The sequence below is a fragment of the Eumetopias jubatus genome, unplaced genomic scaffold (genome assembly GCF_037043125.1).
Source record: "Eumetopias jubatus isolate StellerSeaLion01/CBP00866 unplaced genomic scaffold, mEumJub1_p1.0 scaffold_5, whole genome shotgun sequence".
Classification (NCBI taxonomy): Eukaryota; Metazoa; Chordata; class Mammalia; order Carnivora; family Otariidae; genus Eumetopias; species Eumetopias jubatus.
In genome coordinates, this window is record NW_028274811.1 from 142974172 (window position 1) to 142987545 (window position 13374).

General features: G+C 43.2%; 1 protein-coding gene across 2 annotated transcripts in view; it reads left to right on the forward strand.

The window, feature by feature from the left end:
• Positions 1-4118: 4118 nt before the first annotated feature.
• The window catches only part of DNAH5 (dynein axonemal heavy chain 5), a 214577-nt gene continuing 205321 nt past the window's right edge, over positions 4119-13374 (forward strand). For both annotated transcript variants that reach the window (XM_088023719.1, XM_088023720.1), the window contains exon 1: positions 4119-4175. In XM_088023719.1, coding sequence (XP_087879845.1) covers positions 4119-4175 — 57 coding nt within the window. The remainder of the gene's footprint in view (positions 4176-13374) is intronic.

The following is a 13374-nucleotide window of genomic DNA, read 5'->3' on the forward strand; positions in this document are numbered from 1 at the left end:
CTGGCACAAGAGGACTTGCCTCTTTTTATTTAGCTTGTTTGTTTGCTTTTTGAGTAGCTTGGGTGACCCCCTGCTTCTGCCCCCTCTATCAAATCCTTTATTTCCTCATGCCCAGGATGCTGACTTCAGTCTTTCGCCATCCCAGTCCTTCCTGCATACAACACTAGCATAACCTTCCTAAATAGGACTTTAACCAATATACTCTTCAGTGACTCCCTAATGCCTGCTAGGACCATCCACCTGAGGTTGACACCCACGGTTCAGCCTCCACATACCTGTCAGAGATAAATCAGTCATGTTTCCTCACAACTGTAGCACAAGACAGGCTCTCCTTTGAATTCCAGTCTCTACGCTTTCTTCGTTAATATTTTCCGCATGTTATGCCCGACCTCTTCCAATTTGAATCTTACTCTTCTACAAGGCTTGACTTAAATCCTACCTTCTCCAAGAGGTTTTCTTTGATCATCATTTTTCATCTGATCTAAGTCATCTTCACATACAAGACATAGCACTGTTTCATTCACCAGTAAGATGAGAAAACAGCTGTCAATTAAACTAGGATGCATTGCTTTTCTAGAATTTTAATTTAATTGAAAAAGCTCTCTTAGACTTATTTAAACACAGATCAAACAAGCCATATATCCCTCTTGTGCATCTATACAAAAAAAAGTGCAATGAATTGGCTAAGAAATTTCTAAAACTTCTTCATATTCAGGGTGTGACTCTTCTGGGATTCCTTCCCTCCGCAGTCACTTACTCTTTAAGTTGTGATGCTGGTGTTTTCTTGATCTTCCCAGAAGGTGTCAGTGGAAGATTTTCAGAAAATAGCCAGGACATACATTCCTTCCTCAAATGTGTCACCAGTGGTTTATTCACATCGAGGTGCTGCTGTGGCCCCGTCAAGCCACTCGGAGGGATAACTGAGTTTGCAAACTCTGGTAATGACAACTCCATCATGAAGGTGGCTGACCAACGGCAGCTACCTTAGGCCGTTAACCTGATGAATGTGTTTGGGTCTGCTGGCCTCAGTAACACATTCCTAGAGATGGAAATCAGTGAAAAATGTGTAGATGGTAACTGATAAAACTTGGATCCATTTCTTTCTTGGGACCGACTCAGAAATCAAGACCAAAATTTCCAAGCAGCGTTAGCCTGGAATTGGTGGGTTACTTTCAATTCCTTGGGAATTTCTCCCCTACCTTGCTGTTATCACTAATTGTAGCTCTAGCTTTTTTTGCAACTAAAAAATGTAGTTATATTTTTCATCTATGAGGTGCCTGTGAGGATCCAGGAATTTTACGTAGAATTAAATCATCACAAGTTTCATGGGTAGGTGGGCTTATTTTCTATTTCACAATTTAGGAAACAAAAGCTTTGATGCTCTCTTGCTGGAAGAGGACCGAGCTGGGATTTAAATCCGGGTCTATCTGACCTCAGTGCTTGCACTTTTCTGTATCAGCACACGGCATAGGTTGTACACACAAGGCTGCAAGGCCCCAAGTAGGTGACTCTCCATAATTCAGGGATGGAGAGTCCAGGAATGTGAGCACAACGTGGTCATAACTCAGAATACAGATCAGGTGAATCTTGCACCGTCTTTGCTTTTTCTAAGGCACGTGTCACAATTTGTAATTATATCTTATTTATAATTATAGATTTATCATTATGTTATTTGTTTAATATCTTCCCTCAACGAAGGCAGGAATGATGGTTTTTCATTGATGCTGAGATGTACATATTTCACATTTTAACATCTTCGATTTCAGAATACATCTTAAAATTGAGGTTGTGTTTAATTGGCAGCATTTTATCTTTCTCTTTGAGTGTTCCATAAAATAATTATGCATGTCATAATTAATTTTTTACTGTTTGATTAAGTGTTTTTTAATTAACTGCTCTTTGCTTCATATGTAGTATTGTTGCCTTGCCCCATATAAGGCACTCACAGACATTGTTGAATGAATGAATGAATGAATGAAAGAAAGAAAGAAAGAAAGAAAGAAAGTGGAACTTTAAACCTTGCCTGAAGGTACTTGGATTTCTGGATGAAATCTTCTGCCTCTGTGAGGCCCATTGTCCACTCTTATTTTCTCATTATGTCTGATTTCAGATTTATTTATGGCCAGTATTCTCAGCCTGGAAGAGTGCGTTGTTTACCCAGATAGGACCGGAGAGACCCTGGCTTAGGAGTTCCTGTAGGAGGAGTCTTGCCCACTGTTGCCAGGTGGAAACTACTCATACGGAAACCCTCCTGAGTCTTCCTCCAAGTAATGTTTGACAACTCTCCTCCAGCAACCAGAAATCAATTTTATTTCAGGCCGACAATGAGGGGGCAGATGGTCAGATGTAGATTCAGTCTTGTGCTTTGCCTTCTTTGTGCTGCTAATGACAATTCTCAGTTAGCCTCCTTCATTTGAGGGGATCCCTTAAGACACCTGCCCCTGCTGTGCCCAAGGGGGGTTGAAATTCAGCCAACGAGGTTGGAAGACTTTGCAGTTTACCATGAAGCCTCAAGAGAGCCACGGTTACGCCTGCCAAACACAAAATGAATGCCATCAGCCATCTGTGGAAATTTTTCCAGAAAGTAACTCTCCCCAAAGAGATAATGTTGTAAATGGGCTGCTGGAACGAGGATGGTGCCTGACTGACATACCATTAGGGAAGCGCCCTGTAATGTAACTAATGAAAGATAAGCAGACATATAATGAAGTGTAACCTCTGTCCAGAGGCCATGCGTTGACTGAGGATTCTTGGGACTGATACTAAGATGCTGAGCAAGGGGGCTGAGAAAATACTGCTATTTGCTGGTGACCTTTTAACACCATGCGGTGGAGAATGACTTGTAGTCTAGATACCATCCTCATTCACAATTAGAACAGGAAGCAGCCACTCACCAATACCCAGAGGTTGATTTCAAAAATGTCCCATAAACAAACTCTAACTTCCTATGCTCTATTTTTTTGCTTATATTCAGGTCTGAGTCTTGTCTCTTGCATTAACCCTACGTGTGGAGGCCACTCCCTAGTGTTGGTGTTAGCGTTGACCAGGTGAATCTCCCAAGTTCAGGTACCAGACTAGCCTCCAAATTAGCAGTAGGTGTTTTAAAACCCAATTAGCATCTTCACCTTCCTGTCAGTCTTAGAAGGTTAGTTAGCAGAATATTTGCTGGATGAGTCCCCTGTTTCCTGATTATCCTTGGGATTTGAGTTCCCGAGACTTGAACTCCAGGGTCTAAATCCTAGATTTAACATGCCCATCCTTAAGTGTCCTGCTTTTTATTCATCTTGATGAGAGAAACCGTACGTATTAGATTCCTCAGATCACGCTGGCTGTGGTTTGCCATTCTTGTCCTCCCAGTAAGGATGATCAAGATGTTTACTGACATAGAATAAATTACCTCGGTTTATTTGTATGTGCAACTGGGTGAGCAAAAGTAATTTATGGACATCATTTGCTATTTGCATATGAAATAGGCTTCTGTTCTTTATGGGGAGAAAATGGCTCCTTTGGGTCACAATTAGTCTATCTGACAATTGGTGACAATTAGTGACAATTAGTCACAAAGCTGGCAGTTAATCGTGCACACAAAGTTGTTGAGGCAAAGTAATCCTGAATTTCTTGACTTGAGCCATTTATTCAGAGTGGCTTTCTCTGCTTTCTATTTTGATCCCGTCTAAAGTTTCTCACTGTTCAAAGAAATTATTCAAATATCTCTTGACTCCAAGCTTACTGTTGGGAAGCGTCTAGAATTAAAGGACCATCAGGAGTGTTGTAAACGAGCAGTTCAGATGCTTTGATTGGCTGAGGAACACGCCCGAGAGGCACGGTTAAACCGTATGGCTGTCAACAGCATTGCCCTAACAACAGGCTTTGGAACAGAGGAGACGCCCAAGGGGGGAGACTCTAGAAGGAAGCCTTGAATAGGATAGGCGCTCTTGGAATTTTTATTCTGTACATATGGTGACTAGTACATGCAAGGTGGGAAGGTGAGGGTGAATTTCTGGTCCTTCAGAGAAGTTTTCACTTGAAAGCTTGTTGGATGAGGAGTAGGCCTCCCCCACTTAGAGGATCATTCAGGAAGAGCTCTGACCACTGCATGCCCTGAACAGACTTCTGTGATGTTTCAGATTGGTAGGAGACAGCTCTGGAAGCAGAGCGTCACCCGCATTTTAACGGTAAGGAGCTCTTGTCTGTAAACTTGCAAGGGGGTCTTGGATGATCATATTTCACACCTGGGTGGAAAAATACCTAAAAACAACTCATAGTCATGTTCTGATTCATTTGTGAGAAACGTGTTTGTTTACTAATGTTTGGGTAGTTCATAATGCTACATGCTGATATTTCAAATACAGAAAAAGAAAAAAGGTACCGTATCTTCCGGCGTTTGTGCACATTGCCGCCCCAACAGAAACTACTTGGAGGGATGCATGCTGAGTCTTTGGGGACGGTGCTCAGTCTGAGGGGGAGAAACGCCTTCAGGGTGCGTTGGTGACTTTGCATTCTTTCAGACCTGGAAGGTTTTTGTTGGTAACCGGAGATAGTCAAGGCAGATTCTAGGCGGCAAGTTTTCGAGGCTCTTTGGAATCATTCCCCCTTTTCTGTAGACCTGGACGTGAGGTTACAAACTGGGAGATGCAAGGATGTGCCTTTGGAATCACATTGAAAAATGAACTTCCCTGAGCAAAGGGCTCAGCCCGGGGCGGGGGGGGGGGGGGGGGGCGTTTCTTATGCAGATGCAGAGAGGGATTTGGAACCTCTTCCTGCCAATGGATGTCGGATGTCGGGAGAAAAGTGGAGGTTGCTCTAGGACTCTGTTCTCAACATTAACCCCATGCTTCCTCAGGGCGGGATCTCTGTGTCTGCTGTGCATCCCCAGCAAGCCCAGATGATTCTGGCCAGCCTTGCAACCTGCTCTTTCACCACCAAACAGCAGGGATGCTGTCTCTGCATTGCTCAGCACTCCGCCACCAGCCACCCTCCACTTCCCCAGCCCCACCATTCTGATGCATCCTTTCCAAGGTCAACATCTTCCAGCTGAGTTCTGGAACTTGTTTGCCTGCAAACACTCATTCTTTAAGACCAAATGCCAGCAGCACCTCCTCTGAGAAGCCCTCCTAGCACTTTGCTTCTGCATCTGCTAGCACTCTTGTCCTATTGCTGCAGGGAAGTGACATTTGTCTACATATCCCCTTCCCTTACTAGATTGTGAGTTCCCGGAGGACAGGGGTGATGGGCTTTCCAGGTTTAGATAGTCTTGCCCTAGCACAGAGCCTGGCACTGATAGGCCTTAATTTTATGCTTAGTTAATAAAGTGAGTGAATTAAACTTCTCATGTGTCTGAATATTTTTCCTGTACCTTACTACCAAGTCTAAAACATTAAACTCGATGATTTTGTATCTTGACTATGTATGGTTTAATGAATTATGTTCTTCTTTGGCACGAGCTACCGTTTGGGAGTAAGCTTTTGGGGGGTTTTATTTCTATATTTTGGGTGCTGGTTCTGTTCTCCCCACTGAAGAATGAGATTAACAGAATTACCTCAATAAGGTTGCAGTGTAGTGTGTAAATAATTACACGTTTTCTATATAGTGCACTGGTATGACAATTTATTAAATTATAACTTTGTGACCTAAAATAATCAATGACCAGGATTCCAAAGCTCCTTAACATAAAAACTATAAATCTCTATGTCCAGAACCTTGGTCTGAAGGTATTACTACAATGATGCTATCTTATAATATAAATAACCAAAAGTACCATAAGCTCCTCAGTTTAGAAAAGTGAAGCCGTACATCCTTTCTGTTGTATAATAAACACAAATGCTTTCCATGAAAAAACCTGAAATAATTCTGTATATATTCACTCACTTATTTACAAAAATATGGCCCAGATATGTCTGCCTTCTTTCCGCTTTTCTCATAGGTGAACAGAGCTTAGTATGAGCTTAAAAGTGTACAGTTGACATGAGTTCCAGACTTAGGGATTCTGTTTTCTTTCCTTCTCTAAAATTAAACCGAAATATGTAATTTTGCTGGTTGACTTTGTTGACTTTTAGAAGAAAACTCGAAAGGTTTGTGACGGTCCTCTTGACTTAAATTCACCTAATAGCAAAGCGGGTTTTAAAATGGTGAATAGTTCTCTCCTATCCGCGGGGGTGTGTATTGCACATGTTCTGCCCTGTATGCACTTGTGCTAGGGAATATTGTTGCTCATCGAATTTCAGATTGCTAGGCTTCTCTAAATAGTGATTCTCGGGGGGCATAGAGACTGTGGGGGAAGAGAAGGGGCAGGCCCCTTGGGGGAGGCACAGTGCCTTCCCCTGCTGAGAAACTCTGCAGGTGGGGCCACCATTGTTCCTTGGGAATGTGTGGGTAGAAACCAAGACAGAAAAGAACCTTTGCTCTCAGATATCTTTTTGAAGGTTTAAAGGGCGTGTGTTTTGTTATCCTCTGGCAAAACAGCCAAACAGGTCTCAGTGTCCTCTGTTCATCAGGCCCAGGCATGTTTGGCCGGTGAACACATTTCACACATACAATAGAGTATGCAATGTGAAAACAATCCTCTTGCAGCTCGGGGAGGTGAATGGCTCTAGGATTCAGCTGGGGAGTGAGGAGGGGGTGGGTACTACTTGTTAATGCTTAGGTGCGTATTCCTGAGCCTGAATGAGTTAATGCTCAAGATGCCCACATCATCATCATGCCATAGCTAGACCCTGGGAAAGTGCGGCTAAGTGCAAAATCCATCCATGCCACAAATATCTGTCGAATGCCTACTTTGTGCCAGGTGGTGCTGTATTTCATGACTGGGCAGGTGGGAACACTTCTGGGCCTCATGAAATTTGGAGCTGAAACTAGTGCTAATGGTCAGTGTTGGCATCATGCCAGTAATGAGAAGGAAAAAAGAGGTCTCGAGTTGGAGTGATCCCAAATTTATGCCCTTGGACTTTCTCTGTTAAGTTCCTACCTCAAGTGAGAACCTGGTTGCACTCCTCAATCACGATCAATTCATAAAATGATTTCCTTTGGAGCGGTGTTGTAGGTTAGAATTGCCTGAGAAATACCAGTGCTCAGGGCCCCCTTGGAACAAGATAAATTAGAGTTTTGGGGTAGAGGTAGGCATCAGTATTTTAAAACTCCCCATGATTCTAATGAGCAGCCATCTTTAAGTACTCTGGTTTATTGTGATGAATAAGGGAATTTTTGAATTTCGTTCCTGTGCCATAGGTAATGTGAATGGTGGCATCCTATGTATTTTGGCTTGTGGGTGAAATTATATGGCTACTTGAATTATATGGCCCCTGCGGCCAGAGGGAACTCTTGGAATTCCACAAGAGAGTTACTCCTGATTTCCACTGTGGTGTGGGTGGAAGATAGAATATGTAGCCATGTGCAGGCCCACTAAGGACCTGTGATCAGATCTCAAAATTTGGTGTGCAGAAAACAGACTGTAAGTTAGAATGTGGATGATGGAATGTTGGGGGCAGAGAAGGTTGTGGCGATGGGGACATCCCTCCAGCAGGTCGTGGTGATGGGGACATCCCTCCAACAGGTTTTGGATCGATTTGGGTGAAAAATCCACTTATTGTAAAAGGTAAATAGGGGATCTTTTACTGGCCTAGAAAGAATGACAGATAAGGGAGTGAGTAAATGGGGAGATTTGGGGGTCCTGAGAACTCCAGCGAAAATAGACGAGATTCCAGAACTTACTTTTAGGACAAGAAGGTTGATGGGATCTTCTCCGTTTAAGTGCTGTCTCTTTGCTACGGAGGGGAGCGCAGCTCTCATTGTATAAAGGAGGACTTCACTGTAGCACCTGCTGTGAGTGGGATTAGCCATTGTGGAGTGTCTTTTCCTTTCAGAAACCACTTTGCTGGAGTGCTCTTCATGTGGGAAGGAGGTGCCGTGCGCTTCCTCTGCGTGTGGCCCTTCACCAGGGGAAACGAGAGGAAGGGGCTAAGAGAAGGCAGAATGTGAAAAGCACAGTTAGGAGTGGAGAGTGGCTGGGCTGTGAGTCTCCCAGCCAGTTAAAGATCAGGTTTGGATGCTCTAGGAGGCATCACACAAGGCCACTCCCAGGGGAAATGGGGCCCGGTGGGTCAAAATGAAAATGCTGGAAAAGAGGAAGGCTTCCTCTTCCAGAGAAATTTGTTGGAAGACGTGGGAAGTGGGTTGACTTTGTTGAGAGGTCTCTACATGGAAGTGAGCAGGAGAACCACTTCCCTCCATTTTCGTCAATCAACCCAATGAAGTAGGATATAGGCGAAGTAATCTCAGTTATATTTGCCGTAAATTGAAGGAGAGCTATAATCCACATTCGTGGCAGGATTTTGTGCAGTGGTTTATGCTCGAGACACGACAGTATTGAAGACCTAGGAGCTTATTGGCTGAATTCCGAGCCTGCAATCATGGGCGCAGACTGCACTAGAATAATGTGTTCCAGCCCTTAATTACTTGAGAGTGGCTTGTAAATGATTAATCTGGTTAATTTATCCACTCATTAGATATCAATTGAGGCTCTACTATGTGCCAGGGACTGTTGTAGGCACTGGGGATATTGCAAAAATTAAAATAGAAAACATCCCTCTGTGCGGAGCTGATGCTCTTGCGGGAATGATGAGATTTAGTTAATATTTATTTTATTTTAACCCTCAAGAGATAAGGAGGAGCGGGTTATACACGTGGCAGATTACCGATAATGAGGCATTTCAGCTGGGCATACGCTTTGAGTAATTTCTTTTTCTGCTCATGGATTTGCCTGATTCATCCACAGTTGGGGAAGATGATATAAAGTGCAGCTAACTGGCCTCAGATGATCAAACCCATGTCCTTGGCCTCTTTGGTACTATGTTTCATCAAGTGATTAATTATCTGTGGACTTGAGATTGATATTGCGAGCCAAAGCAGAATCAGTCTCAGAGGTACTTACTTTGGTGATTTAAGATAAGGAGTTTCACCTGTAATTCATGGACTCACTTTATTTACAGTTATCTCCAGTGAGGATTTTAATCTAGATTATACTCTCCTCTACCATGTTTGTTACATTGCTGTATGCATCTGTACACATAAAAGAACAAAACGCCCAGATCAAGAAAATAGAAATACATTCATTCAAAGATATGCAACCGACTGTCAGCAAAACAGATCTCTTTCTTTTTCTCACATTCAGACCTGCAACAAGGCTAATCATGTCACCTGGAAAAACTTTTTTTTTTAAACAAATATTTTTTTGGCTGCAGAACCCATTCCGTGCCCCATACACTTCACTGTGCAAAGGCGTCCAATGAAGACCTGGAGTGTACAATATGATATAGATAAAAGTGAAGTTGTTCAGGCAAAAGCGGCAACACTGGGAAAAGCATGGAGTCCAGCCTACTGGCTGCCCAAGCAGGGAGCCCACCTTCTAGGCACTTTTAGGAGTTGAGGATGGAAGGTTACCATTTGCTGAGACACAAGAGTGCGATGAGAGAGCTGGACTCAGGGCATGCCAGCTGGACTCAGGGCATGCTAGTATGGACTAGCACTAAAATGTCTCTGGTATAACTAAGAACATGGCGCCCGTTAACCCCAGTTTCCACACACACACACACACACACACACACACACACAGAGCTCCTTCTATAACCCATGCAATGTATATGGGGAGCCCCCCAAGAGTGCCCTAGATAATCCTTGGGTGGAAATTTAAAGAAACAATGTTTATGGAATATCAATTTGAATGGACACAAAACTCTTGGTTGCCTGGGACAACCATATCTTGGCCTGGCCCTGCAAACACAACAGGGCTTGGTTTCCCAGTCCTGCCACTTACTGAGCTGTGTGCTCTTGGGAACTTGTTCATGGTCCATAGTCTCCATTTCTTTGTGTAGAGATAGTAATGTCTGCTTCGTGGGGCTTTTGTGACAATGAAACCTAACTGAAGTAAGTGAGTGATGACTAGTAGAGCTATAGTTATAGGACTGTCACCTGGGCAAACAGCAGAATGTACTCTGACACCGTCAGGAGGGTTGGGGACAAGGGTGTCCCTGCTCAGCCACGAAGGGGCTCCTAGACCTGACATTCACTTCCAGCTGCCAGTGATGTCAGTGGGGTAGACCTGGGTCTGAGACAGACCTGCCAACGGGGCTGGGCTTTCTAAGGGTGGAGGGAGTTTAAACATTTGTACAATTAAAACATTATTGAAAAGTTTTGTTCCTCCCGAATTTTGATGTCCAGGGTCAATGCCTTGGTCATGCCATTTTAATTCAAGCGCTGGTTGACTTAGTATTATCTCAAGACTGCTCCCAATTTAATCTTCACAATTACCTTTCAGGTTTGGACCTGTATCTTCATTTTACAGATGAGAGTAAGGTCTTTCATAGAGTTGGGGATTGTCAACCTGGAGTTAAAATGAAATGTTTGTGGTCTGTATACAGGCATGCAGACTTGTGCTTAACTGTAGAGTCAAAGGCAAAAGTTAGTATATTAAAAAGATGGAATGGGTAGGTTTGTCATGAGAAAACGTCACAGAGCTTTATTATGAAAGCACACGCTTTGGGTCTTTGTTGCAGTTCGTATTTTAAAATCTCATGTCTCTTGTCCATGTTAACTTTTGATCCAATGAGAAGGAGCTCCAGCAGTGGAGAAGCAATGGCACTTGGCTGTCAGCTCGTCTAATGCTTGGCGTCTGGATTTACAGAAATGGAAGTCTGGAGAGGTTGACCGGTAGATGCAAGTGGCAGAGCCGGGACTGGAACCCGGGACGCTCTGACACCCAGGGCTCATTGGTCCACAGGAGCTCTCTGAGCTAGCACATTAGCTACCCTTTTCTTCCTTGTCACCAAATCGCAGACATGTTTGACTACTTTCCAGGTTTCTTTGGACATCAGATGGGTTTCCCAGCACCTCCCCACCCCCATCCATTGCTCATGCAACACAAAACAATTTTAATGTGACTCTTAAAAAAATATTCCACGGTCCACCTATTGCTGTTTTCATCCCACTCCACCCTCCCACTCCAAGTCCTCCATGTTGAAACATGGAGGCCGACAGGACAGCCACCTCCAGACAGCTGGTCACTGACTGCTGGTTGCTGCCATTTCCTAGTGGCCAGAAAGCTGCAGGCTTAAGTGTATGGGCTGACGGTGCTCCGATCTGGTCAGTAAATACTTGTTTGACATTACTGACTTCTTGTGATAGTAAAAAAACCAATTCCCTCATTGTACCAGGATACTTTAGTACGTGGATACGGCAGTGAGAGTTGAGATGGACAAACATGTGGTCTTTCCTCTACATGGCTCCGGGGGTTTGCTTCATATTACTTGTCTTTAGAGATACAACAAGCAGTTTATGCAAGAACATACTTGTTGCTTAACATGCTTTTTAGCATAGCTCTGAAAACATTTACTTTAAAAACACATTGGTAATTTGTTTTGTACACATGACACTTCTTTGGAATTTTTCTTCCTATGTGATCCTTAAGTAAAAATAGAATAATTTTAGTGTTCTGTTTTAGGGACCAATCTCTCCTTTCCTCCACTAGAATATATGTAATTTTTTTTTTTTCCTTTGGAGTCTTATAAAATCAGGCCACAGAGAATGTGTTGCCATGGTAGAGTCTTATTTCAGTTTCTCTATTCTTCGGGAGCCTTCAGTTGCTTCACATTCGGACTCTTCTGGTTCTCTGGTTCTTTTCTTTCTTTGTTGCTACCCAGCATTGGCCATCTTGTTTTGATGTCCGATTCCTGGCTCCCCTGGTTGCCCACCATGTTCTCAAGCTGCTGAAGCCATTTAGTACAGACCCTGCGCGTTCACTTTGAAAAGCATTTTATTCCTCCCTGCCAAGAAGGAAGAAAATAGTCGAAACAACAGGACATTGTCCTTGTTTTAGCCACATTTAAAAAGAGATTAAGATTTACTTCTATTTGATGTTTATGGAATGTATACTTTGTGTCAGGACCTGTGTCCGTTCCTCTAGGGAGAAATGGCAAGAAAATAGGTATATTGTTTGTTATTATTTTTTTAAACCTTAATCCCTCCCTCCACCCCCAATTCTTCTTTCAAGCAGTCCCTTCAGGTTCTGGGTCCAGGGATGGCCTTTCAGTCCCTCTGAAATCCCCAACTTTTTCTCATCACTGTTTTTAAGTTCTTTTTGTGTCTTAAAAATTCTTTCTTTTTCTTTTTTTTGAGAGAGAGAAAGAGTGTGCCTGCAAATGGCAGGGGGAGGGGATGGGGAGGGACAGAGGCAGAAGGAGAGCAAGAGAATCTTAAGCAGGCTCCACACCCACCTCGGAGCCCGACAGGAGGCTCCATTTCAAGACCCTGAGATCATGACCTGAGCTGAAATCAAGAGTTGGACTCTTAACCAACAGAACCACCCAGGAAGGTACCCCCCCAAAATTTTTTCTTGATTATAAATTCCCCTCTATCTACTAGTACCATGCCTCTTTCCTTTATAGTCAAGTTTCTGGAAAGAATAGTTTATATTCAATATCTTTGTATTTCTCTTTTCTCAAGCATACATCTATTTGCTTTCTGTCCAATCAATGAAATTATTCTACAAGGATTACTCTGTTATCTGCTGCTGCATAACAAACTACACCAGAACATAATGGCTCACAGCAGCAAACATGATCTATTATCATCTCTCTTGCGGATGTGGGTGATTGGGCACAACTGGGGGTGGTGGTTCTGCTTCACGTGGCCTTGGGTTGGGTTGCAGTCATCTGTAGGCTTGACTAGGTTGGAATGTCCAAGATAGCTTACTCACATGGAGAAAAGTTGGTTCTGGTGTGTCGGCTAGTTTGGCTGGGGCTGTTGACCAAAACACCTTCATTTTTCTTCCATGTGGTCTCCCCATGTGGCTTGGACTTCTCACAGCATGGTAGCTGGGTTCCCAGGGGGCATTCCCAAGCACAAAGGCAGAAACTGAAGATCTCCTTAGGATTAGCTTAGACAGGTTTGTAGTCTTACTTTTCCGCATGTTCTTTTGGTGAAAACTGGTCATGGGGCCAGCCAAATTCAAGAGGAGGGGACGTTCATGGCATGGTCATATTGCCAAAGAGCTGTGGGATGCTGCAGCTGCAAACACAATTAGTTACTAAGGATATCCTAACTGGTGTATCCATATTGTTGAATATTTTGCAGCTGTCACACAGATAGGAATAGCCTATATTAAAGTAGAAAAAGGTCTGTGGTATATTATTAAGGGAAGATGCATAAAAAATTTTGTAGTATAATATAGAGATGTGTGTATACATCTGCATATGTTTGTATGAGCATAGTGCATATGGAAGGATATGCTTCAAACTGCCCACACTGGTTATATTGAACATGCCTTCGTATTATGATCAACAATCAGTTTAAAGATAAGCAATGGTATTCAGAAATCAATTTCAA